We start from the raw sequence: 25,749 nt of genomic DNA on the forward strand, positions 1-25,749 counted from the left end.
GAGATCAAAGGTCCTTCAAGTCCAATATCCTGCCAGTTTGAAAAGTTAACTTTGGTACATTTATATTTAAGTGTTATCACAATGTATTTAGATGCACATACATGTCTGTTCCCATACCTAGTTTTCCATTTTGTTGTTATTTTTACACTAATTTTCAGCAAGTCTATTTTGATCCATAGCCAGCTGCTGCTAGGATGCTCTTAGGTAAAACTGTAACCTTCAGGCATCTTCCAATCCATACAGAATGGCTCTGATACCATGCAACTAAACTGCTCCACTGGAGAAGTTACTCTGACTGTGTAGGATATAATAAGAGCTTCTTTAAACATGAAATTATATGATTGCCAAACCTACTATTTGAAGCAAAAGTATGATAAGTCACAGACATGCATTCTCAAAATTTTATGATATAGGTGCTCTCAAGTGTATTTTTCTCCATAAACACTAAGAGCCAAATCCTGTCTAGGTCAGCAAACTGCAGATGAACCTTCCTCTAATTAGAGAAATCATGCATACAAGGTAGAATTTCACCGGATAGGCTGTGGGGCGCAGAAGTGCAACTAGCCCGATGCAATGCTGTTTATCTGTACAGGAGCAGCGTTCACCCCTAGCTGCTGATCACTGTAGGCTGCAGCTTATGCAGCACTGGGGAAGAGAAAGGATCCTGTAACAGATAGAATGTGGCCCCTCAAAGACATGATGCATCAGTCGGCCTGCTAGTCAGCTAGCAGCAATTAAGGGTTAACAGATCTCCCAAAGGCCCAAACCCTATTGTTGCATAGGGAGAAAGCTCCCTTCCATCCTCAAGTGGTGCACCACAAGATAAATCTATGCAAATCATAACATCCTCCAACCTGGATTAAACCCCACTACAGCCAGGGGAGGAACACCAGATATAATGTGGGCAAGCCATTGTGGAGATTAAACATGAGGAAAGCCAGGCAGCTCTCTCTACCAAGGATGTCCAGAATGCAATTTGAATTCAATGTCTTAGTGAGCCAAGTGATTACAATAAAAAAGGATGTGAGGCAATGCTTCACAAGTCTCTGTTATGCACAACCTAATTAAATTGCAAAATTGATTTACAAGGATTAGATCCAATATCATAGATCTGAAAGTTTCTAGGCCTTGCCAACTAACTGATCTTCAGACAGCCAAGTTATGTCACTACCTACCTGACCATAGGGAAGGGCAAAGAGACAATTATTTCTCTGTGAATACGAAAAGCAAAGAACTCAGCAACATGACACTATTCAGAAACAGAACTGAACATAGAGAACAACTGAAGGAGGGGCAGGTAATTTAGATCTCAGTTCCAAACATCTTTATATATTCTACTATTTTACAAACATCCTCCATCCTGAACAACTCCCCAGAACTTTTACAGATTAAATACTCAGGAATAATTCACTCTCTGAAATGCAGACTGCTAAAATTACGATTTAAAAAATGAAAAACAGTGATGTGCCTCCTACTCCTCCCTGGGCCTTTTCCATGCTGCATGGCATTTCTTCTTCAGCATCAAGCATTTTAACGCTCGTTCAAACCCCTTCTGAAAATTCATTAATTTAGTCTTATTGCTTAATTATGACTTCTGCACATGTATTATCTACTTCTCTCGTCTTGCCCTATTTATGTTTAACCTTTAGAGTCACTTGCTATACAACAACTCATTTTCTCCCTCAGCTCTCTTTCCCTACCCCACTCTGTTTTACTTCCTGTTCTGTCAGCCTCATTACAGGCCCGCTCATGTCACTACACATGATGATGTTTGTAGAATCAAGCATTTAGATTGTAAACTCTCTGTAGCACAATGTCTTTTTTAATCTGTAAAGCAACAGATATTAATCCACCAGCAACTTCTCCTACTGGCCCTGAAATATCAGGTTTAGGTAGGCAGGATATAATCATTCAAGCAAGTATTCTGCCAGGACACTGGGGTTCACACCTGCATTCTTATAAAGACGTACACAAAAGTGCCGCAGGAACCAACGGCCATAAGCAGTCAGGTCCTTGGCTTTGAGTCTTATTTGAAATACAACACCACGAGCAGCACAGTGCCATTTTTTCGTCACATATTTCTTGAAGGAGAAAGGATTTTAACTTATGATTTAAAATTAGTTCTGAATGCCAATATGAATAAGATTAATGCAACCTTGGGTGGTAATTTCTTGATATGACTAAGCTAACATCTGCTTGCCACTCACCTCCGCCCACAGCCTGACCGCTCAGAATCAGGTTATGAGATGATAGCCTATGGCAGCTTTGATTGCATCTGGGGGGTGGGGTGGGATAGGGTCTGTAATGAATTGCTTCAGACAGATTCATAGGGAGAAGCCATGAACTCCTTTGTTTCAGGCTTGTGCACTTGTAAAATAGTGGACCAAATACTAGAACTAGGACACATTGAGTAAACAGGCTGGGCTGGAGACATCCTCTCTTCTCTGCAGCTCCTGAGCTCCTCTTTCAGCCAGGGAAATCCTGGGGCACACTGGCTTAATTATTGTCCCCACAACTCCCACGCCACTGGAGCTGGGCAGCATGGTACAAGCTTCATAAATCCACTCCAAATCCAAATTTTAAAAAAATCACAGCAGTTCTACTGCAACTAGGAACTCCCACCCAGAAAAATGGGGAGAGGGGAAGGGTTAATTCACTCTAAGGGGTACTAACATTAAGATTACATTAGTCATATGCTTACTCAACCTCAAATTATCTGCACTTGAACACAAGGACTGACTACATTGATAAAAAGGCCACTGTACCCAATAGAAATGCAGATTTTTTTAAAAAAACGGCTTCATTTGTGCTTAAGCATATGGTAATTAGGAAAGCATGAAACATCATTTATAGCTGTTCACAAGTAGCAAATGACATGTAATATTACACAGTGGCAAAGTACAGGGTCACATGCTTCCATTCAGTTCTGAACCATGGAAACACCCAGCAACAAAGTCAAGATATTAGGAAGCATGAGTTTTGTAGCTGCATGCATGATGCATAAATTAAAAAGGAAACCTGAGAGCAGACATGCTGGTTATTTACTTCAACATTCTCAAAGTGCTACGCGAACCTAAGTGTTTTTCTGGAGGTTGCATGACAATATCATTACAATTTTTGGAGGAAAAAAATTTTTTTTAAAAGCTTGGAGCCACTGTATACCCATTCCAACCATACTGAGGTACTTCCAAATTAAATTAAGTGTACTTTGCCACAAAGTTCCAGAGTAGCAGCCGTGTTAGTCTGTATTCGCAAAAAGAAAAGAAGTACTTGTGGCACCTTAGAGACTAACAAATTTATTTGAGCATAAGCTTTCATGAGCTACAGCTTTTTAAATTTTTAAATTTGTTAGTCTCTAAGGTGCCACAAGTACTCCTTTTCTTTCTGCCACAAAGTGCATCAGGTTGTGGACAGAACACAGAAGTAGTCTCCAGAATGCCAGTATTCTAACATCAGCACTTCTCTAGTGACATAACTGGCCTCCTGATGACTGCTACAGAAGCTCAGAGAAGCAGAGATTCTAGCCCTGCATTTCCTACTGCAAACACATTCAGGGTTAGGCTACAAGTGTCCTCCAACCCTTGAAATATATTTATTTTAAAAGGGTATAGGTAGACAATGACACTATTCTTTTCAAACTGGGGCAGGAAAAGTGTCATCATCCAAATTGTGCCCATGCAAAGTAAAGGTTTCTGAACTTGGAGTAATCTTACGTACGGCAATAGGTGAGTTAACACAACAACTACATATATTCTGGATTTCACTCCTCGTTTGAATACACCCAACATTATTTTCACGTTAAATTTACTTCAGAGGAATGATTAAAGATTTACATAAAATACACCGACTTCCCTTTCTCCCTGCCCACCAAACACTCCCATATTTGTAAACATCTAGCACACTTTATGTAGGTAACATCCTATGCTTGTAAGTACCTTGCCAACAGAAACGGGACTCACACAGGAGATCCTGTCAACAAAACAATACTGGTCCATGTGTTTTTAGGATGAACAGCTGTTCCTGGGATGTTAAAAGGTTTCACAACAGATAAAAATATTCTCAAGAGTAGTACTGTACATGCAACCTATCACTATCTCAGGCAGATTAAAAATAAATAAAACAAGAAGTGGAGCCAACTGAATGTTTTGGAGATGAGTGTTCTGCACGGTCATCCAAAAGAGCCAGACAAGAATCTGTGATGTGGGTCCTGGTCTCATTTGCTAACCTGGCAGATCAGTTATGCATCATTCCACTGGCAAAGTACTGCAAGCTGCAGCTGCTATACCAAAGACTGGGCTGTCTGAGGACATCCCTACAAAAAAGCCTCTATCTGGGTGACCCCATGTTCTCAAACAGTTCCTTCCCAAATACTGTATGTTGGTGTGGGCACCACAGCTTCAAAATCAAGAACAGGAGAGAAACAGAAGAAAGAAGCCAGGTTTTTGACAAGATGGTCCTCTTAAGCATCCCTTTTCTTGCCTTCACTGAATTATAGTTGCAACATCTGTATTCGTCTTGGGGTACTTACAGGACCCAACAAAACTGTAGTATCTGAGTACCTCTCAACTATTTAAAAATGGAAACAACAATCTTCTTCTTCCTACTCTACAGCTTGATTAGTTTGGGTTTTGTTTGGCTGTTCAAGTTTGTACGTGAGAGCAGCATTATGTGTCTGTGCATGAAAATCATTTAAGATGTTTTAAAATACACTTTGTGTTACGTGTAACTGACCAAAAAGGAATAAAAGACACTTAATTCACTCAAGTGGAAGGCACCTTAAAATAAAAACTGAGGTGACATGAGCATAAACATGGAAACTTTCCCAGTGCTGTTGTCTTTTTGGTCTTGCACACATCTGCATGCCTCACAAACAGAACAGAGGGCAGAACTGGTGAAACAGCAACAAACTTGGGGGTTCTGACAATTTGGAGAATCCATGTGCAACTTTTGAATTCTGTTTGATATTATGGATTCCATGTATCTGTATCAAACTACAAACCCCATTTTGATTGTAAGGCTGGTCTGTGCCTTCTCTGCCTTTTTACCTCCATCTTGATCTGAAATTCCAATGGGTGGTAACACAAGGATTACAGTGGTCTTCTATTTAAATGGAGGCACCCTAGTTTAATGAGCTGGCTATCATCAAGAAGAACCAGTCCACCCAAGATGGGCTGGAATCCAGACAACTGATCGCCTGACTGGGGGTTTGAGGCTGAACAGACTATCACCTGATAAAAGGGGGCTGGAAGTCATGGAAGGAAGGAAGGCATGCAACAGCCATTTTACAGAGGGAGAACGAGAAGGAAACTGGCTACAAAAGTGAGAGCTGACTCCATGTTACAAGGAGAAGGCATAAGCAAGACCTGGAACCCTGAAAAGACACTAATCCTGACCCCAAAGAACATCTACGGTGGCAAGGAAACTGAGGCAGGGAATAGTGTTCAGGCATTTGTTTTTATCTAGATCTATATTTACACACTTCTTGTGGGGTCTAAAGCGAAGAGCAATTGTTTGCAGAAATCCTTTTGCACAGTCTGTGCCTAAGCTTTAACTATCACATATTCCCAAAGGAGTAAACTACGTATCAGTGTCTACAGGATGAAGCTCTGGGAAGGAGTGACTTGAGTTACTGGAGTTTCTTGGGCAGTCAGTACTGGAGCCTACTCAGATCAAGAGAAACTTACAAATTATATAAGCCCAGCATGTGGGTCCAACTACAGCATTCTGGTGACTGTCCAGTAGCAGCAGCTCAACCAGTGCTGTGACCGGGATCATGTTAGATCATCAGCTGAACACAAGCTTCCAGTGCAACTCTGTGGACAAAAAAGGACTAATGCAATCTTTGCATGCATAAACAGGAGAATTTTGAGTAGAAGTAGTGGGGCTTACATTACATTTGTATTTGGCACTGCATCCAGCTTCAATATCCACAATTCAAGAAGAATATTGATAAATTGGAAAGGGTTCAGAGAAGAGCCATGAAAACGATTAAAGGATTGGGGAAAAGGGTCTTCTACTGAAAGACTCAAGCTGAACAGATTGAGCTCCGGAAAAGACATTTAAGGAGCAACTTAATCAGTCTGTAAGTACCTACATGGAGAATAAAAATTTGATAGAAAGCTCTTTAATCTAACAGACAAAGGCGTAACAAGATCCAGTGGCTAGAAGTTGAAGATAGACAAATTCAGACTGGAAACAAGGCATTTAAAAAAAAAAGAGGGTGGGCGGGCATGTGGGCGGGCGGAAGGATTATTAACGAGTGAAACAGTTCACCAACTTATTCCAACGGTTGCAGTGGATTCTCCATCACTGGAAATTTTGAAATCAAGACTGGGTGTTTTTCTAAAAAACCATGTTCTAGTTCAAAAGAACTAATTCAGGGAAGTTCTATGGCCTGTGTTATGCGCGAGATCAGATTAGATAACCACAATGGTCCCTTCTGAACTTTTTAATACATCAATTCTGACTTCCCTACTCTTTCTAGTGAAACCCTGTGTGAATCAACAAGCATGAGTTTTTTAAATGTTTCTCTGTAACTCTTCACTCAGTGCCACCCAGATAGTTCAGCTGACACTTGAGCTATACTTTATGCAGTGATTTCTCTTACCTTGTTTTAAGTACTTCATTGACCTTTTGTTCTAGTTCCAATCTCCTCTGCCGTTCTTTTTCTAGTTCTTGTTTTAAGGTTTCGGCATTTGTTTCTTCTCTGAGCTTCCTGAGCTCTTCCTCTGTTAAGAAAGGAAGGAAGAAAGGTTTAATTACCTTGAAGTGTTAACAAAATCTAAAAAAAGCAACCCATCGAGACAAATAAATAACCAAATGGACTGCTTTACATGCATGTCTATGCAAATATATTGTCCAGAAGAACAGAAAGACCAATTTATATATTTTGTTATTACTGTTGAATATGTTTCAGAGTAGCAGCCGTGTTAGTCTGTATTCGCAAAAAGGAAAGGGAGTACTTGTGACACCTTAGAGACTAACATACATTTATTTGAGCATAAGCTTTCGTGAGTTACAGCTCACATCATCGGATGCATCGGATGAAGTGAGCTGTAGCTCATGAAAGCTTATGCTCAAATAAATTTGTTAGTCTCTAAGGTGCCACAAGTCCTCCTTTTCTTTTTACTGTTGAATATGCTCTTCATAAAAAGGAAGTCTATTTTTCAACATGTCCATATGCACCATTGAAGGGTAACATTGGTTAACAATTATTTAAAAAGGATGGGGTTAATTACAATGCACTTGCAAAACAGTTAAAATAGTAAAAAAGAAACATGAAATAAACTTGAGGCATAAGCTATCAGTACCCAATACAGTTTTCTATATTGGATCCCAGGAACAGGGAAGTTTCTCAAATGATAGAAGTGTTCTTCACATTAAGACACAGCACAGGAAATACAAGGCAATTTTTTGTTTTCCCTTTACGTTAGATATAGGTCCAAACCAAAACCCTAGATCTGAGCACTTTTAAATTTGGGCAAGTTTTTAATATAAACTTTGCCACTGAGGCCCATTCCGACCCAAGATGTAGGTTACATTTTTATGGTCAATAGGGTGTTATGATAAATGCTTTTAAGAAAAGCCTGTTGTGTTGAATCAACCAGTACAACCAACGAAAAGCCTACTTAATGACTAATTAATCTTGCAGTCTGGGAGGTTGGAGAGTTTACTGATAGTATCTTTTCCACAACTCCATATTAGTTTCCAATGAACAAAAGGATTCAATGTCACTTCCAGCACATCACTCTGAACAGTTGCACAAAGGCATGAAACAAAACAAGACAGGAATTCTCATTACATTTTTAAAAATGAAAGTTACTCTGCTCAGTATTTTGTTGCTTTTTTTTTTTAAATTGCCTTGACAATAAGCAGCAGAACAGCTGTAATGTCTCAAACTCAAAGCAAACCAGAAAAGGGAAACCAGCTAATCCTGCTATCCCCACAAAAACAGATCTATGCTACAAGCTATTTCAGACAAACTAACACCACATGCTTATAATAATATGTCCTGTCCTCTGGCTAGTTGTTCTGTGCCTATGCATATCACTTCTTGCAAGTCTGTGCTAATCAGAGGGTTATGCAATTTGCAAGAACATTTTAATATATTTTAAGTGAGTTGGGGGCAGACAGAGAGATGTTCTGTCCACTCTCCATTTCCCTCAACTCTGAATACACACTAAATGTTTACAATACATTTGTGGTAAAATAAGTGACTCAAGTGACTGATCATAGGCTACAGCTCCATTTATCGCTAGGTTACTGGTTCAATTTCCACCCACGTCTGGAGGGAATGAAAATTATTAACATACCACTGATGTCTTGTAAGAAGTCCCTGCAAAAAGACGGTCAAGTATTGAATGAGCATGGAAACAAAGCCACCCTCAAACCCCTAAAGGAGTTTCCTCAGTGTCAGAGTTGTGGCACATTAGGGAAAGAAGGAGGAGGAAACTTTGACAGCTATTGCACACACTGTATCTGTTTTGTAGATAAACAAAACAGTTTCAGTGCAACAGTCAATGAGTCGGGGTGACAATTCAAAGTAGTTAAAAGTTAGTGAAATATTGCAACAAAATATCAGGTGAAGCCTGAGTGCTGGGTAAGAATGTAATGGGCCAGAGCGAATGAAATATACAGATTCTTCATTGTAATGTTAAAGACGAAATGATTTTACAGTGTATATGTACACAGCAGACCCACCAAGTGGTGCATATAAACCTCAATCACGATGAAAGATTGTTGACCCTATTCCCTTTCCACAGTTTGTTTTCATTGATTCAGTCATAAAATTAAATTTGAAAAAGTCAAGCATGTGAAAATTATACATGTTGCCTGAATCATCACACAATGTATAACTTATGAGTTCTGGTTGATATAATAAAGTTATTATGAAACTATTGTACCATGGAATGCATAAATATAGATGTGGTACTCTGGGGGGGGATTATGTGCCAAAAAAATTACAAATCCTGAACATTTTGTCAAAAAAATACACTATAATCTCCAGTTTCAATTGTTTTGGTAAGTTATTTAAACTACAATATAGAAAAAAAGTCATGAATAACTATTCAGCATTTCCTAAATACATAGAAATTAAGTTACAAAACACTTGGTAACTAATAGCCTGCATTTAAATTACATTACAGAACACCAAACAGCAAAGAAAGAACGAACAGAATGTAGTTTTAAATTGCTCAGACTTTCACACACGAAAGTCATATGATTTTGCTAATCATTGTCCTGGACCTGGCTGGGTACTTTGGGAAGCATTTGGTTCTGATTTTCCTGACATTATATTTACTGCTTGGTAAATGTATTATTTGCCTCAAAGTCTTTTTTTTAAAATCGGTAAGTAAAATAAATCCTGAGCTGTAATCTAACCTCACTGTGCCACTTTGGCACAGGAAAAAAGTGAGAAAGTATATAGATCTGCCTAGCTGATTCCCTTACTGTCATTTATTAGGCTTTACCTCACTCTGGCAATGTAAGGCCCTTAAAGGTTTTACAGAATGGGAACAATTAACTATCAACAGGAACATTAACAATGTTACTAAGCTGGCAGGCTGCTACACATCTGCCTCAGGGAATGAGATCAATTAAGCATCAACAGTAACATTAACAAAATGTGGGGTTGGTTTTTTTACAAAAGCTATTTTCTTTCATTTCAAAGCAAACAATTTTCAGTAAAATAATACTACTATTTAATTGGGTGTTATTTTGATTCTCAAGAAGTTACAGGCATGTTACTAGGCAGGCAGGCTGCTACATTTCTGCCTCAGCAAATGAGATCAATTAACTAGCAGGCAGGCTGCTACATTTCTGCCTCGGGGACAGAGTCTTGCTCATGCATAATAAAAAGAACTAGCCCCCTCCACGCCCAGCGAGCCACATTAGCAAGCGAGAGATACAATCTCTCTCTCACTTGTTAGACAGCCCCACCCCATGACAATGATTAACATCTCCCCCGTAGGCACGCCCAGTCCCCTCCACCTGCAGCGATTTGCATCTCTGAGGCTGCTCCAGGCACGCCGGAACAGATGCGCTGCCTGGGCTGCTGGGGAAGAGGCACGTGTCCCCCCTGCAGATTTCTTTTGCATTTTTCTGCAGAGGGGGACACAAAAATATGCAGACCGGAGCGCAGAATTCTGTCAGGAGTAATGGAGTCTGCCATCTGCCGTCAGTGCTGTAGTGTGTCCCTCCCAGTTCAGGTGCAATGGTGGATTGTAGGACCTATACTTTTTGGTCACCTATTCAAGTAGAAGCACCTTGGGACAATGGGTTGGCTAATGCCAAGGGAAATCAGTTTAATGAAGTTTTGTTTGTATGGGGCTGTAGAAGTGGAGATTGAAAAACCCTCAGCAACAAAATAAAGAAAGCAGGTTGTTGTTGGGACATGTAAACTGGAGAGAGCCAGATGCACAGGAAATTTGGAAAGGAGAGGGGAATGCTTTCATAGGAGAGGGTCCTACTTAACTGCAGGACCAGCCAGGAAAGAAGAGTGCTAGCTGACTTTAAGAGGGGGACTCCATGATCCTGGACCCCCCAAAGGTCTCTGCCCTCAATCCAAAGGACTCTCCAGAACAGTGACAAAACTGACAGAGAAATGTGTATAGGTGTGTTTATTATTTTGTCTAGATTTATATTTCTTGAAATAGCTAAGTAGAGTGATTGTGTTTAAAATCCTATGCAAAAGATGTCTGTCTAGGTGTCTGTCGGCCTTCACTTTCACATGGCCCTGAAGAATTAAACTGCAAACCCAGAGCACCCTCTCAGCTGGAGCTCTGGGAGAGCATGTGCTTAAGCTATGAGCAGAGTCTGAGGAGTCAGCACTGTCCTAGGTACTAGGCAGTTGGACTGCATGGTCTCATTTCTCGGAAGATAGTGCCAGACCAATCAAGAGTATGCCTAGACAGCCCAACCAGGGGCAGTGCCTGGACTTTGTTCAGACTCAGCAGGTTTAAAGCACACAGCCCACTTTGCTGGGCCCCAAACACAACCACCTGGTGAGTGTCCAGCCAGGAGGGGCTCTACCACTGTTGTGTATGACAGTTAGCAAATTCCTGAATATAGGTTTCATGTGGAACCTTAATTTTGCTCCCTTGTACATTCATCCTATACATTGAATGAGACAGGGATCCTATGGGAAAAAATAATACGTGATCATCATATTTAAGACTGTACAATAAAGCATATGCACAAGATAGCAAAATTAAGATTGCAAGGACAACCATAAATCTGACATTTCCTAACTTTCAAGTTCATAATTTTGGAACTCAAATAATGTTCCTTTAATGTAGACTTTTAGTATGTGATTTCCTAGGTTTTTGGGGAGGTTTATTTTTAAAAGGAAAACAATGGTAAAAACAGCCACCATATCAGAGGAATTTGAACTCTAGATATTCAGAACTGCAGCATATAACTAACTACATTAGGTAGCATCAGCAGAAGACCTATCCCAGAAGGGAAGCAGAAAGGAACCATGCACTGATCCAGGATATGTTGGTGTTGAAGACGACACCTCCTTCCCCCAATTTCCCACCAATACAGCTGCTTTGAGAGCAGTAGCAGACACTCCCAATGCAATGTCTGCTACTTTTGACAGCAGTGTAGATCTGGCTCTTTAGAACGTTCATGTGCAGTTAGTGTGGCATGCTTACAAATCCTGCTAAGCAACTGAAGAGTAAGTTTTCAACAGTTTATAACTCAGACAAATCTGAACACAATTTAATGGGACAAAGACAGACATGTCTCTAGCTCCAGGACTTTCTCCCTGCAGAATTTCAAAGGTCTGCTGCACACAATGGAGTTCTTAGAGCAACTCAAAAAAAAAGTCTACAAGAATCTTTTACAGGGGAAAATTCTTCAGGGTACATCAGCAACTTGTCTGTAAAGTATTACAAATGGGCGAATCTTGCTGCACCCTCAACAGATGACAAAAACTTGAATTAGTACCTGAAACTCAGCCCCCCACCGTGATTTGATCTTAAAGCCTCCCCCCACTCCCCGTTCCCAGAATACAGATACACATACACACGCCATAAACCTCAATCTAAGTTGGCTTTTGCTACAGTTTTCCTCCAGGACCTTCTATGTTGTAGCTCCTTATGTCTCTCTGGGCCAAAGATACACTCCCACACACTTTATATACTCGACCTACCTACCAGCATAATTTTTCAAAAAGAAAAGGAGTACTTGTGGCACCTTAGAGACTAACAAATTTATTAGAGCATAAGCTTTCGTGAGATACAGCTCACTTCATCGGATGCATCCGATGAAGTGAGCTGTAGCTCACGAAAGCTTATGCTCTAATAAATTTGTTAGTCTCTAAGGTGCCACAAGTACTCCTTTTCTTTTTGCGAATACAGACTAACACGGCTGCTACTCTGAAAACTGTAAGGAGAGTGATCACTTAAGATAAGCCATCACCAGCAGCACAGGGGGGAAAGGAGGAAAACCTTTCATGGTGACAAGCAAGGTAGGCTATTTCCAGCAGTTAACAAGAATATCTGAGGAACAGTGGGGGGGGGGGGGGGGAAACATGGGGAAATAGTTTTACTTTGTGTAATGACTCATCCATTCCCAGTCTCTATTCAAGCCTAAGTTAATTGTATCCAGTTTGCAAATTAATTCCAATTCAGCAGTCTCTCGTTGGAGTCTGTTTCTGAAGCTTTTTTGTTGAAGGATAGCCACTCTTAGGTCTGTAATCGAGTGACCAGAGAGATTGAAGTGTTCTCCAACTGGTTTTTGAATGTTATAATTCTTGACGTCTGATTTGTGTCCATTCATTCTTTTACGTAGAGACTGTCCAGTTTGACCAATGTACATGGCAGAGGGGCATTGCTGGCACATGATGGCATACATCACATTGGTAGATGCGCAGGTGAACGAGCCTCTGATAGTGTGGCTGATGTGATTAGGCCCTCTGATGGTGTCCCCTGAATAGATATGTGGACAGAGTTGGCAACGGGCTTTGTTGCAAGGATAGGTTCCTGGGTTGGCGGTTCTGTTGTGTGGTGTGTGGTTGCTGGTGAGTATTTGCTTCAGATTGGGGGGCTGTCTGTAAGCAAGGACTGGCCTGTCTCCCAAGATCTGTGAGAGCGATGGGTCGTCCTTCAGGATAGGTTGTAGATCCTTGATGATGCGTTGGAGAGGTTTTAGTTGGGGGCTGAAGGTGATGGCTAGTGGCGTTCTGTTATTTTCTTTGTTGGGCCTGTCCTGTAGTAGGTGACTTCTGGGTACTCTTCTGGCTCTGTCAATCTGTTTCTTCACTTCAGCAGGTGGGTATTGTAGTTGTAGGAATGCATGAGAGAGATCTTGTAGGTGTTTGTCTCTGTCTGAGGGGTTGGAGCAAATGCGGTTATATCGTGGAGCTTGACTGTAGACAATGGATCGTGTGGTATGATCTGGATGAAAGCTAGAGGCATGTAGGTAGGAACAGCTGTCAGTAGGTTTCCGATATAGGGTGGTGTTTATGTGACTTTCTACAAGCCAGTTGGAGAACACTTCAATCTCTCTGGTCACTCGATTACAGACCTAAGAGTGGCTATCCTTCAACAAAAAAGCTTCAAAAATAGACTCCAATGAGAGACTGCTGAATTGGAATTAATTTGCAAACTGGATACAATTAACTTAGGCTTGAATAGAGACTGGGAATGGATGAGTCATTACACAAAGTTAAACTATTTCTCCATGTTATTTCTCCCCCCCCCCACTGTTCCTCAGATATTCTTAAAAAGAAAAGGAGTACTTGTGGCACCTTAGAGACTAACAAATTTATTAGAGCATAAGCTTTCGTGAGCTACAGCTCACTTCATCGGATGCATACCGATACATACATATCAGATATTCTTGTTAACTGCTGGAAATAGCCTACCTTGCTTGTCACCATGAAAGGTTTTCCTCCTCTCCCCCGCCCCCCCCCGCTGCTGGTGATGGCTTATCTTAAGTGATCACTCTCCTTACAGTGTGTATGATAAACCCATTGTTTCATGTTCTCTGTGTGTGTACATCAATCTCCCCTCTGTTTTTTCCACCAAATGCATCCGATGAAGTGAGCTGTAGCTCACGAAAGCTTATGCTCTAATAAATTTGTTAGTCTCTAAGGTGCCACAAGTACTCCTTTTCTTTTTGCGAATACAGACTAACACGGCTGCTACTCTGAAACCTGTCATAATTTTTCAGTAATTACAATGTACAGTTTTAGCACCCCCACCAAAGGTGATTTTAGAAAAGCACCCTGCAATTTTTTCTGTAACAGGGTCATGTCTCTTTCTATTACAAAGACTTGGGTGCTGTATAAATGAAAATTATTTTTAAAAAGTCATTAAAACAATGAAGGGAAATCACCTGAACAAGTTTAAATCGTAAGATTTAAGTACTATTACCTTTAGGCTAGATAAGCATATAATACAATAGATCCTAATAGCAGAAATCATCAGCAGTAGGATGAGATTCCAAAACAGCTTTTGGATGCAAGGTGAGATTCCAAAATAAATTTAGGGTCTTCAGTTTTTCCAAAGCATCCCCCCTCTCTACCAATGCCTTCCTAAAATATTATAACCAAATTCTGTATGCCTTAGATCAAAAACTTCATATGAAAACAGGAAGTTTGTCTGCATCAGGAATTTTTGTCTGCACAGTAACATCTTGATGCCAGAAGAAAATATCTAGAGGTTGTAATGATACAAAAGGCATTTAGGTCAGTCAGACATCTACAGCTCCATGCAGATAATGCACATTTCAGTGTTTTCCTTATCAAATATCCTTTGATGACACCAGTTAGCTAGAAAGCCACCTTTTCATTAGATTGCCAAAAATTACCTGCTGCACTTCAAAAGTATTCAATGTCTGTATGTAAAATAGTAACATACTACATTATAGGCTGGGAAGACTCATTATGGCAGTAAACTAGATTTCTAATCTCATCACAAATGCACACACCGTAAGGAGGACAGTCTTCTCTTAACACGGATCATAAACTGCTGCAGTATCTATTGTGCCTTTTACCAAATAATCTATGTAGCAGCATTGCTTGCTAAATATAGGAGATATGTGACACACTGGCAGACAGGTGCCAGCTCATTCCAAGGTCACTGGGCCTCACTGAACACTGACAAATGCATAGCTGGAAACCAGTCTGGCTCACCTGGGTTCTAGTATTGTTATAATAGACAGAGTTGTAAGAATGTGTTTAGACATTATGAAATGCTTGTCAGATGCTGCATGTAGTAATCTTATAATATCTGTATCCCACATTATAGGGTAATATTTAAGTGTTTGCTCTGTAACTATAAAAACACTTGATAAGACTATAAACCCCACAGTAAGGAGAGAAGCATCACTAAGCGTGAAATACCAGTTTACCACAACATGCATCATTTCCTCCCCAACAAAAGAAGGCCTATAGACTCAGGCCAAACCCTTGTTGAACATCAGTGGACAAAATACTTGTTGATTGCTTCCCCCACACCCATGAAGAAGGTACATGCATAAGCCCTCATCCCATCACAGCTTGAACACTGGGAGAAGCGAATAAAAATCCCCGCTAAGGAGAAATTGTTATCACTATGTTGCTTGGAATTCAAAGAGGGCAATATTTATAAGTAAAAGCAAGGGATCCCCAAGCTCCTTCGCTTGGGTTAGCCACAAAGAACATATAGAGAGCTTGTATGCAGTGTTGTGGTAGCCTTGTCAGTCCCAGGATATGAGAGACAAGGTGGTTGAAATAATACATTTTATTAGACCAACCTTTGTTGGTGAGAGATGCATGCTTTCAAGATTATACAGAGCTCTTCTTCATGTCTGGGAAATGTACTCAGATCGTCACAGTTAGATACAAGATAGACTTGCATATTACAGCAGCTAGTCTTAGGTTTCATAAGGTAATAGTAACTCATTTGTGTGTGTATGTTTACCTGCATTAACTTTTTAAACAAGTAGTTCCTTTCTTAGTTAATAAATCTTTAGTTAGTTTTTTTTTGGGGGGGGGGGGGGTTGGGGTTTTTTTTTTTTTGTTTTTTTTTTTACACACACACACGATTGGCTTTAAAGTGCATACTTTAAAGAGAGATCTGCAGTTCAATTAACCTGGGGGTAAGTGATTGGTCCTTTGGGCCTGCCAAGGTGGCAAGATAGAGCAGAATATCCAAGGGGACTATGTGATTCCATGTTAAGGCTATTGTAGTACTTGTGGAGTTCATACTTGTTACTTGGCTGGCAAAATCTAATTATAGAACATACAACCGATTTGGGGTTTGTGCCCTACTTCTTGACAATCTGCCCTAAGTTGACACCCACATTCATGAGCCACTCCAGGCAGCCTGACAATACGTTTGTGTGACAGTACCTCAAATTTCAGGGCAGTGCTGGAGTACAGCCCATAAGGCAAGATTTATGTTTACCAAAGCAGTACAGTATCAGGCACTGTATTATACTGACTTTGAGGACAATGAGTTGAATAAAAGTGGCAATGGAAAGTTTAAATATATCCTCTAGTTACAGACAGTTAAACACTGATGTTTCCCAGTGTAAGCTTAAGACAGAAATAGTTCCTCTATGTCTGTGTTAATTATGGCAAATCTGCTATGACTCCCTGAATATTATTTCAGTTCAAGCATGTTGTGTAATTGGTACAGACTAACATACTAAATCCCAGTCACACACTGGGAAACTGGATCTGTCAGCAACAATGGCAGTGCCAGACACTAAAATAATTTTAACAAGTATTACTACCATTGCCAGCTTTGTTTTTTCCCCCCAAAGCTGACATTTAAAAGTTTTTCAAGAGAGTCAGACATATGGTACTGCTTGCAGAATGTCAGCATCTGGCTGACAGAGTTCAGAGTAGGACTCTTGATATATTAACTACCAGGCTTGTTCCTATTTTTGATACAAATTTCAATCAAAGCCAGTAACCCCAATATCAGTAATAAAATAAACTAAAATATTTTTACATTTTTAGTCAACCACAGAGTTCAATATCCCATTTCCCCCTATCACCTGTGGTGAATCCAATTGCTCAAACAGTCAGAGGAAAGCTCATTTTCTGCCTGAGGAGAAAACACAGATGAAAACCTAAAAGGCATCCATGCCAGTGCTTGTCATTTTCTAATTCACAATATTTAGCAGCCAGATGTGCCAAAAGAAAAAATTCCATAAAAAAAACCTCCCAAATTGTTTTTTGGTCTCCTACCACCACCCTACCCTGGGCAAAGGGTTTCCTCTGCTAAAAGCAGGAAAGCTTACAATTCCTTAAACATGGAAATGAGTTTGTCCACTCCCAATACATATTCTTCAAATAAAAAAATCTGGCAAAACATTTTTCAGCAGTGATCTACCTGGGAACCATAGTATACTACCAAAACCTGAGAACAAGGGTATGGACAAGGGTGATCCAGTGCACTTAGATTTTCAGAGAACCTTTGACAAGGTCCCTCACCAAAGGCTCTTATGCAAAGTAAGCTGTCATAGGATAAAAGGGAATGTCATCTCATGGACCAGAAATTGAAGAAGGTTAGAAGACTGTAAACAAAGAGTAGGAATAAATGAACAGTTTTGAGAATGGAGAGAGAGAAATAGTGGTGTCTCCCAGGAGTCTGTACTGGGACCAGTACTGTTCAACATATTCATAAATGATCTGGAAAAAGGGATAAACAGTGAGGTGGCCAAATTTGCAGAGGATACAAAACTACTCAAGACAGTTAAGCCCAAAGCAGACTGTGAAGAGCTACAAAGGGATCTCACAAACTGGGTGACTGGGCAACAAAATGGCAGATGAAATTCAATGTTGATACATGCGAAGTAATGCACATTGGAAAACATAATCCCAACTATACATGTAAAATGATGGAATCTACAGTTGCTGTTACCACTCAAGAGAGAGATCTTGGAGTCATTATGGATAGTTCTCTGAAAACATGCACTCAATGTGCAGCAGTAGTCAAAAAAGCTAATAGCATGTTGGGAATCATTACCAAAGGGATAGAAAATAAATAGGGCCCTACAAAATTCATGCTCCATTTCGGTCAATTTTATGGTCAGAGATTTAAAAATTGTAAATTTCATGATTTCAGCTATTTAAATATGGATTTCATAGTGTTGCGATTGTAGGGGCTTGGGCGGGGGGGAGTTGCAAGGTTATTGTAGTGGGAGTTGGGATACTGCTCCCCTTGCTTCTGCGTTGCTGCTGGCGGTGGAGCTGCCTTCAGAGACAGGTGCCCAGCCAACAGCCACTGCTCTCCAGCAGCCCAGCTCCCAAGGCAGTGCAGAAGAAAGGGTGGCAATACCGCAACCCCCCTGAAACTCGTTTTTGGGTCAGGACCACCAATCTGAGAAACACTGGTCTACCCCTTGAAATAGCATAGTATAGGGTAAAAGCACAGAAAACACCAAATTTCACGGTCCATTTTTTCATGGCCATGAATTTGGTAGGGCCTTAAGACGGAAAACATATTGCCTCTATATAAATTCATGCTATGCACACATCGTGAATACTGCGTGCAAATCTGGCAGTCCCATCTCAAAAAAAAAAAAGATATATTGGAATTGGAAAAGGTATGGAAAAGGATAACAAAAATGATTAGGGGTCTGGAACAGCTTCCATATCAAGAAAGATTAATAAGACTTGGACTTTTCAGCTTGGAAGAGAGACAACCAAGATGACAGAGGTCTATAAAATCATGACTGGTGTGGAGAAAGTAATTAAGTGTTATTTACCCCTTCTCATAACATGAGAACTAGGGGTCATCAAATGAAATTAGTAGGCAGCAGGTTTAAAACAAATAAAAGGAAGTATTTCTTCACACAACGCACAGTCAACCTGTAGAACTTTTTGCCAGAGGATGTTGCCAAGGCCAAGACTATAACAGAGTTCAAAAAAGAACGAGATAATTTCATGGAAGTTTAGCTATTCATGGAAGTTAATGGTTATTAGCAACGATGGGAAGGGATGCAATAGCATGCGAGTGTCCCTAGCCTCTGTTTGCCAGAAACTGGGAGTGGACGACTGGATGGATCCATTTGATGATTGACTGTTCTGTTCATGCCCTCTGACGCAACCTGGCACTGGCCACTGTCAGAAGACAGGATACTGGGCTAGATGGACCACTGGTCTGACCCTTTATGGCTGTTATGTTTTTAACCTGCTACAAACAAGAGCCTGGGTAAGTGGGGCATCTCCCTCTGCAGCAAGACCTCACACAAATTCTAATTTCCTACTTGCATGTGTAGTATTAAACTAATCCTCCCTTTACCCCTACCTAGCTGCTGCTATATACAGCAACTGTCTCCCAAAACCAATACTCTAGGATCCTCATTTTCTCTATTTCCTGTTCCCTCGGTTTCTTTACCATCTCTCTGCTTCAGGCCTTCTTTCATGTTTGATTTCTATGCTTAGCGCTGACCCTCCCCTCTCCTTCATATATGCCTTAGCATTTTATAGCAGGCCTGAGAAAGTTTCCATGTCCCTCCTCCCTTGCCTCCAAAATGTAACCAATTCCTGTCCACCACCATGCACAAGTACTAGCAAGATGAGTCTGTGAGACACACCAAACTTAACTAGCTCACTTTACATAAAAATCCTGCTTTTTCCTCTGGAGAAACTTTGCTACAAACTGAAGCTCTGAACAGACGACTGAATGACCCATCCAAGCTGTGGATGTATTCGTGACTTGTCCTAAGCCAGAAGTTTATTCCATCACTGCTACCGGCCTGAACCAAGAACTTTGTCATTACTGTATGTAATTGATTCCTTTAACCAATTTTAACTCACCTTTCTTTCTTTTTATAAATAAACCTTTAGATTTTAGATACTAAGGAATTGGCATGATTTTTGGTAAGTTATATATTGACCCGGATGTATGGCTGGTCCTTTGGGAGCAGAAGAACCTATTTGATGAGACTAGTTGTAAAGAACCACTCATCTCTGAATCCAGAGTTTTTGGTGGCGATATAAGAACTGGAATGCCTGAGGAAACTGCCTTTATGTTTTCTTGTTAGCCAGTGTGGTGAAACAGGAGTTTACTTTTGTTGCTGGTTTGGTATATCTTATAAAAGATATACCCAACAGTTTTGGGTTGTGTTTATCCTATTTCTCAGCAGTTCGTCCTGAATTTGGCTTCCTCAGCTGTGACCCACTAAGGCACAGTTACACATGCACACGCACACTTTTGGTCCCTACACTCTAACTACACTGCTGCTAACCTAGAGCCCAGGTACTTATTTTCTTTTAAACCTAGCAATCACTGTATAATTTCAATGCTATCCTTACAAGGAAGTGGGATAGGAATACACACACATACATGTACCCGGAGATTTTCCTTTACAGCTCCCTTAAATCAAAGAGGCCGATGACTGTGGACTTTGCAGGACACGAAGACCAATTCTGGCATCAAAAAACCTCCTCCTCCAAATTCTTCCTTAAAACTCACTTTGGGGAAGTTTTCCTAAATTGACCTTTTTGTACCCATACCATGCCTCTTTGCTTTTGTATTGCTGCCTCATGTCTATGTTTGAGTTAAACTATAAACCTCTTGGGACAGGAACTTTCTGACTTTGGCCAAATTTGTTGCTTTGAGGGTAGGGACAGAGAGGAGGGTGGGGTTGTTTGTTTGAATCTGTATTTAGATACCTAGATGAATGATGAGTAAACACGGATCTTGCCCTACATGTTTTTGTGTAAGAGTGTATACTTGCAGCAGGCTAAATATTGCATGCATCATTCTCTTCCTGCTTATGAGCCACTTGTCCTATCCCTGTACACAGCACAAAACAAAGGTTACTACAGTGTTGCATGTATGGATGAATGCTATATAAAACTGTTGCAATTCCCAATATATTGGTGTCTGCAACAGCTTCCCCATTCTTACTTGGCTGAGACTTCCAATGAAAAGAGAATTAAGAACAAAGTATTTTTTTCCCCCACTAAGGGTCTCTCCCCTCAACTCATTCATCATCCAAATAAGTCAAACCACACTAGTCTGTTTAAAATGTACTAGGATTCATTTTTCAATCAAAAGTCAGTTTTCAGGGAACATATAATCAAAGTAACGAGTGTCAGATTCATTACTACTTCCTAGAATTATTTAAAATTGAGTTATAATAAATATATTGTACAGGAAATTCTCATGGTTAGTTTGTTCTATTGAGCTGTCATGAGTAGCATCCTACATTCAAGATGTAATCCTAATTGTACATATTACAGGAATAATGTCTTAGTGACAATGTACTTTAATTTCAATCATCATGTGCATTTAACAAGACTCAGTGCGGTGAACTGCCAACCTTTGCAGATATGCAATGTTGGAAGATACGAGATTTTACCATCTGAAATGGAAACCCAGACCTGAAGAAGAGCTACGTATAAGCTTGAAAGCTTGTCTCTATCACTAACAGATGCTGATCCAATAAAAGATATTACATCACCCATCTTGTCTCTCCAAGCACTGCAGAGTCAAAAGATAATGTAGGTCAGCATATCCTGTGTCATTAGGATTAGTTTAGTAGAGACATTTATTTGGTGTAAATCTCAACAGAAGAAAGAAATTCATACATAATGCAAGATAAATAGGTGGCAAATGTGAAAGACCTCAAGCAATGCATGCTTAGAAATAATAAACATGCCTAACTAAAAAAAGATTACAATCAGACCTGCCATTTTTCATAGTAGCAGCCTTGTTACCTGTGCACAGGAAGTGGAACAAACAAAAAGGGGTGAGGGGAAAGAAAATTGCCTGCCTGAAGAACTTCAGTGTGGTTTTTCAATAAATGGGCATGACTATTATTTTTTGATAGGTTTCAGAGTAGCAGCCGTGTTAGTCTGTATTCGCAAAAAGAAAAGGAGTACTTGTGGCACCTTAGAGACTAAAATTTATTAGAGCATAAGCTTTCGTTGATGTGGCAGATCACTTCCTTCTTCTGCCACCTCTCCATGCGATAACCTCTCTCTCATTCTTAGTTATTGTGAACTATTTAACTTTCTCAAATATATAGTTAGTCCTCACAGCTAGTCAGACTTGTTTGTAGTGAGAGAAAAGGAAGTGCTCTTCACCTCATTCAGATTTCCTTTGAAATGCAATCGTGAATGATAGGAAAGGGACATTAGCAGCTTTTCTGTCTGAAGTTTGACACCCACTAGTTTAAGCACGAGAATAGTAAGGTATTCAGAAACTAAGGTGATAAGGGCCATGAATAGGGCACAGTCCCTTATAGGTAGTAAGAAAAATACCTAAAGTCACTATACACAAAAGATTAGAGAGAAAACAGTTCTCTGCTAGTTTTGTTTACTTCATGTATTTGGCAGCACTTGTGTATTGTCAATTTAATGAATTCCCATGTGCAGGCAGGCAGTCTTCCTCTTGCCTGCATGGGTCTTTTACCCAGTAACTAGTGAGAGAAGCATTTTTAAGAATAGAAAAACATGATTTGGTTACAGCCATAAATATTGGCAGGGGGAACTCAGTAGCAGGTGCTGTACCTGAAACTACATTTAGATTTTTTTTTAAACGGATTAGATTTCAAGTGCCCGTTTAAAATGCATGTAATTTTTTTCTTCTTTAATATCTGCATTTCCTCCTCCCTACCAATCCCCGCCTCTACCAAACAAATAGTTTAAATTATTTCCATACTATAGAAAGTATGGGTGAATCTGACATTAGTAGAGACACAAAGTGGGTGAGGTAATATCTTTTATCAGACCAACTTCTGTTAGTGACAGAGACAAGCTTTCAAGTTTACATAGAGGAGTTCTTCAGGTCATTTGTAGAAAGAGAGACTTCTATGACTTCACAGAATCATAGAATATCAGGGTTGAAAGGGACCTCAAGGAGGTCATCTAGTCCAGCCTGCTGCTCAAAGCAGGACCAATTCCCAACTAAATCATCAAAACTGGTTCCAGGACCAACCCTTGGGCACTCCACTCGATACCAGCTGCCAACTAGACATGGAGCCATTGATCACTACTCATTGAGCCCGATTATCTAGCCAGCTTTCTATCCACGTTATAGTCCATTCATCCAGCCGATACTACTTTAACTTGCTGCAAGAATACTGTGGAAGACCGTATCAAAAGCTTTGCTAAAGTCAAGAAACAACATGTCCACTGCTTTCCCTTCATCCTCAGAGCCAGTTATCTCATCATAGAAGGCAATTAGGTTATTCAGGTATGACTTGCCTTTGGTGAATCCATACTGACTGTTCCTGATCACCTTCCTCTCCTCGAAGGGCTTCAAAATTGATTCCTTGAGGACCTGCTCCATGATTTTTCCAGGGACTGAGGTGAGGCTGACTCGTCTGCAGTTCCCAGGATCCTCCTCCTCCCCTTTTTAAAGATGGGCACTACATTAGCCTTGTTCCAATCATCCGGGACCTTCCCCAATCGCCATCAGTTTTCAAAAAGATAATGGCCAATGGTTCTGCAATCACATCTGCCAACTCCTTCAGCACCCTCGGATGCAGTGCATCTGGCCCCATGGGCTTATGCTCGTTCAGCTTTTCTAAATAGTGCTGAGCCACTTTTTTTCCCCCCAGAGGGCTGGGCCTATACTGTGTTGCCCAGGGCAGTAGTCTGGGAGCTAACCTTGTTTGTGAAGACAGAGGCAAAAAAGCATTGAGTACATTAGCTTTTTCCACATCCTCTCTCACTAGGTTGCCTCCTTCATTCAGTAAGGGGCCCACACTTTCCCTGAGCTTCTTCTTGTTGCTAATATACCTGTAGAATCCCTCCTTGTTACTCTTAACATCCCTTGCTAGTTTCAACTCCAATTGTGACTTGGTCTTCCTGATTTCATTCCTGAATGCCTGAGCAATATTTATATATTCCTCCCTGGACTTAATTGTATTTTCCAACTCAAGCTGATGCAGGATTCATTTTCATGCAGGACTCACTTCAGAAGTGGTAAAAGGAGGAAGTGATCTGCTACTTTAAAAAATAATGGTCATGTCCATTTATTGGGGGGGGGGGGAACCAACCAACCAATCCACCCCACAACATCCTCAGTCAGGCAATCCTTCCCTCTCACCCACGCCCAATTTTTGTTTCCGCCACTTCCCTATGTCTGAATTTGCTTTTCTAGAGGCCTGTCACTGACCAGAAACTGACTCTATTGACAAATTATCAATCTTACTATGTGTCTACTTCTCCACCTCCTTTTTTAACTACAGCCATTTATCAAAGCCTATCCTAAAATCCTACTGACAAACAAGCTATTGTTCTTTCCAGAGTTTCCGAAGGGGTGCTTTGAGGTCAGTTTTTGGCCCACAGTGATACAATTAAAAAAAAATTCAGACAGCTTCACCCAGAGTCATAAACAAGGAATTGTATAGGGTCAGATCTACTTTAAAAATTCATCTCTTAGGTAAACTGATCTAGCCCCCTCCTTCGTTGTTTATGCAGCTTCCAAATACCTTGCCTCCCTGCTCCCCACACTCCGATAGGCACTGATGCTGAGCCATCACCCACAAATATGACTTCCAGGGAAATAATTTTTCAATTTCTCTATTTAAGAAGTTACCAAATCCATCTAAAATCCAACCAACAAGCGGTTATACTTTCCATAGTATTTAAATATTTAAGGATTGCCATTATGTTTTGCTTATGTGCATAACAATATTTAAATCTTTTAGTATGTAAAGTGAATTTTGTTATTAGAATCAACTTTTGGAACGGCACCTGAATTAGTTTCTTTTTCTTAAAAATAAAAAAGTTTGCCGATAAGTTAAAGAATTAAAATGCGTCATTATGATATATATAAAATAATTATACTAAAGGTTTATGAGCAAAGGTACTGTGCATCTATATATAAACCTGCAATGGTTCTGTACACCTTTCCTCCTATGTTTCTATTACTCAGTAATTGTGATAAAGGTGCAGAAATCCTGAGAAATAAGTGCCCCTGGTTGGCAGAGAGAGTTTCATATATGAAAACTAGGTTTCCCAGGATGCTAAATGCTATGCTTAGCAAGATACTTTGAACATCACGCCTGGTTCAATTTTAAATTTAATTGTAATGGTTGTGATGGGTTTGGACCCTTTGGGGTATCACCTGATGTGCTGCAGTGCCACTGAGTCAGCCTATTCTGCCAGCCTGGGTCCCCTTTACCTGGCCTTGCTGGGTTAGGCTCACAAGCCTCTTCCAGCCAAGCAAACAGGCAGGGCCACACCCAGCTGCACAGAGACAAAGATCCGCTCTGGAAAGATTCAGCCCTAGGGGCTTGCCCCAACACCCTGGTGCCCACTCCCTTTAAGGGGTACCAACCCAAAGGTTTTATGAAATTCGACCCATCCCTCAATGTGGAGGGAGATATGTATAACTTCTTGCCTCTCCCCAGTTAGAAATTACATAAACTGGGTTCGCAAAAAGAAAAGGAGTACTTGTGGCACCTTAGAGACTAACAAATTTATTAGAGCATAAGCTTTCGTGAGCTACAGCTCACTTCATCGGATGCATTTGGTGGAAAAAACAGAGGAGAGATTTATATACACACACACACAGAGAACATGAAACAATGGGTTTATCATACACACTGTAAGGAGAGTGATCACTTAAGATAAGCCATCACCAACAGCGGGGGGGGGGGGGGGGGGGAAGGAGGAAAACCTTTCATGGTGACAAGCAGGTAGGCTAATTCCAGCAGTTAACAAGAATATCAGAGGAACAGTGGGGGGTGGGGTGGGAGGGAGAAATACCATGGGGAAATAGTTTTACTTTGTGTAATGACTCATCCATTCCCAGTCTCTATTCAAGCCTAAGTTAA

General features: G+C 40.5%; 1 protein-coding gene across 2 annotated transcripts in view; it reads right to left on the bottom strand.

Annotated features, from left to right (window-relative positions):
• The window catches only part of GRAMD4 (GRAM domain containing 4), a 140,326-nt gene that overhangs the window by 28,516 nt on the left and 86,061 nt on the right, over window positions 1–25,749 (bottom strand). For both annotated transcript variants that reach the window (XM_038372456.2, XM_038372436.2), the window contains exon 4: window positions 6,608–6,728. In XM_038372456.2, coding sequence (XP_038228384.1) covers window positions 6,608–6,728 — 121 coding nt within the window. The remainder of the gene's footprint in view (window positions 1–6,607; window positions 6,729–25,749) is intronic.

The sequence above is a fragment of the Dermochelys coriacea genome, chromosome 1 (genome assembly GCF_009764565.3).
Source record: "Dermochelys coriacea isolate rDerCor1 chromosome 1, rDerCor1.pri.v4, whole genome shotgun sequence".
Classification (NCBI taxonomy): domain Eukaryota; kingdom Metazoa; phylum Chordata; order Testudines; family Dermochelyidae; genus Dermochelys; species Dermochelys coriacea.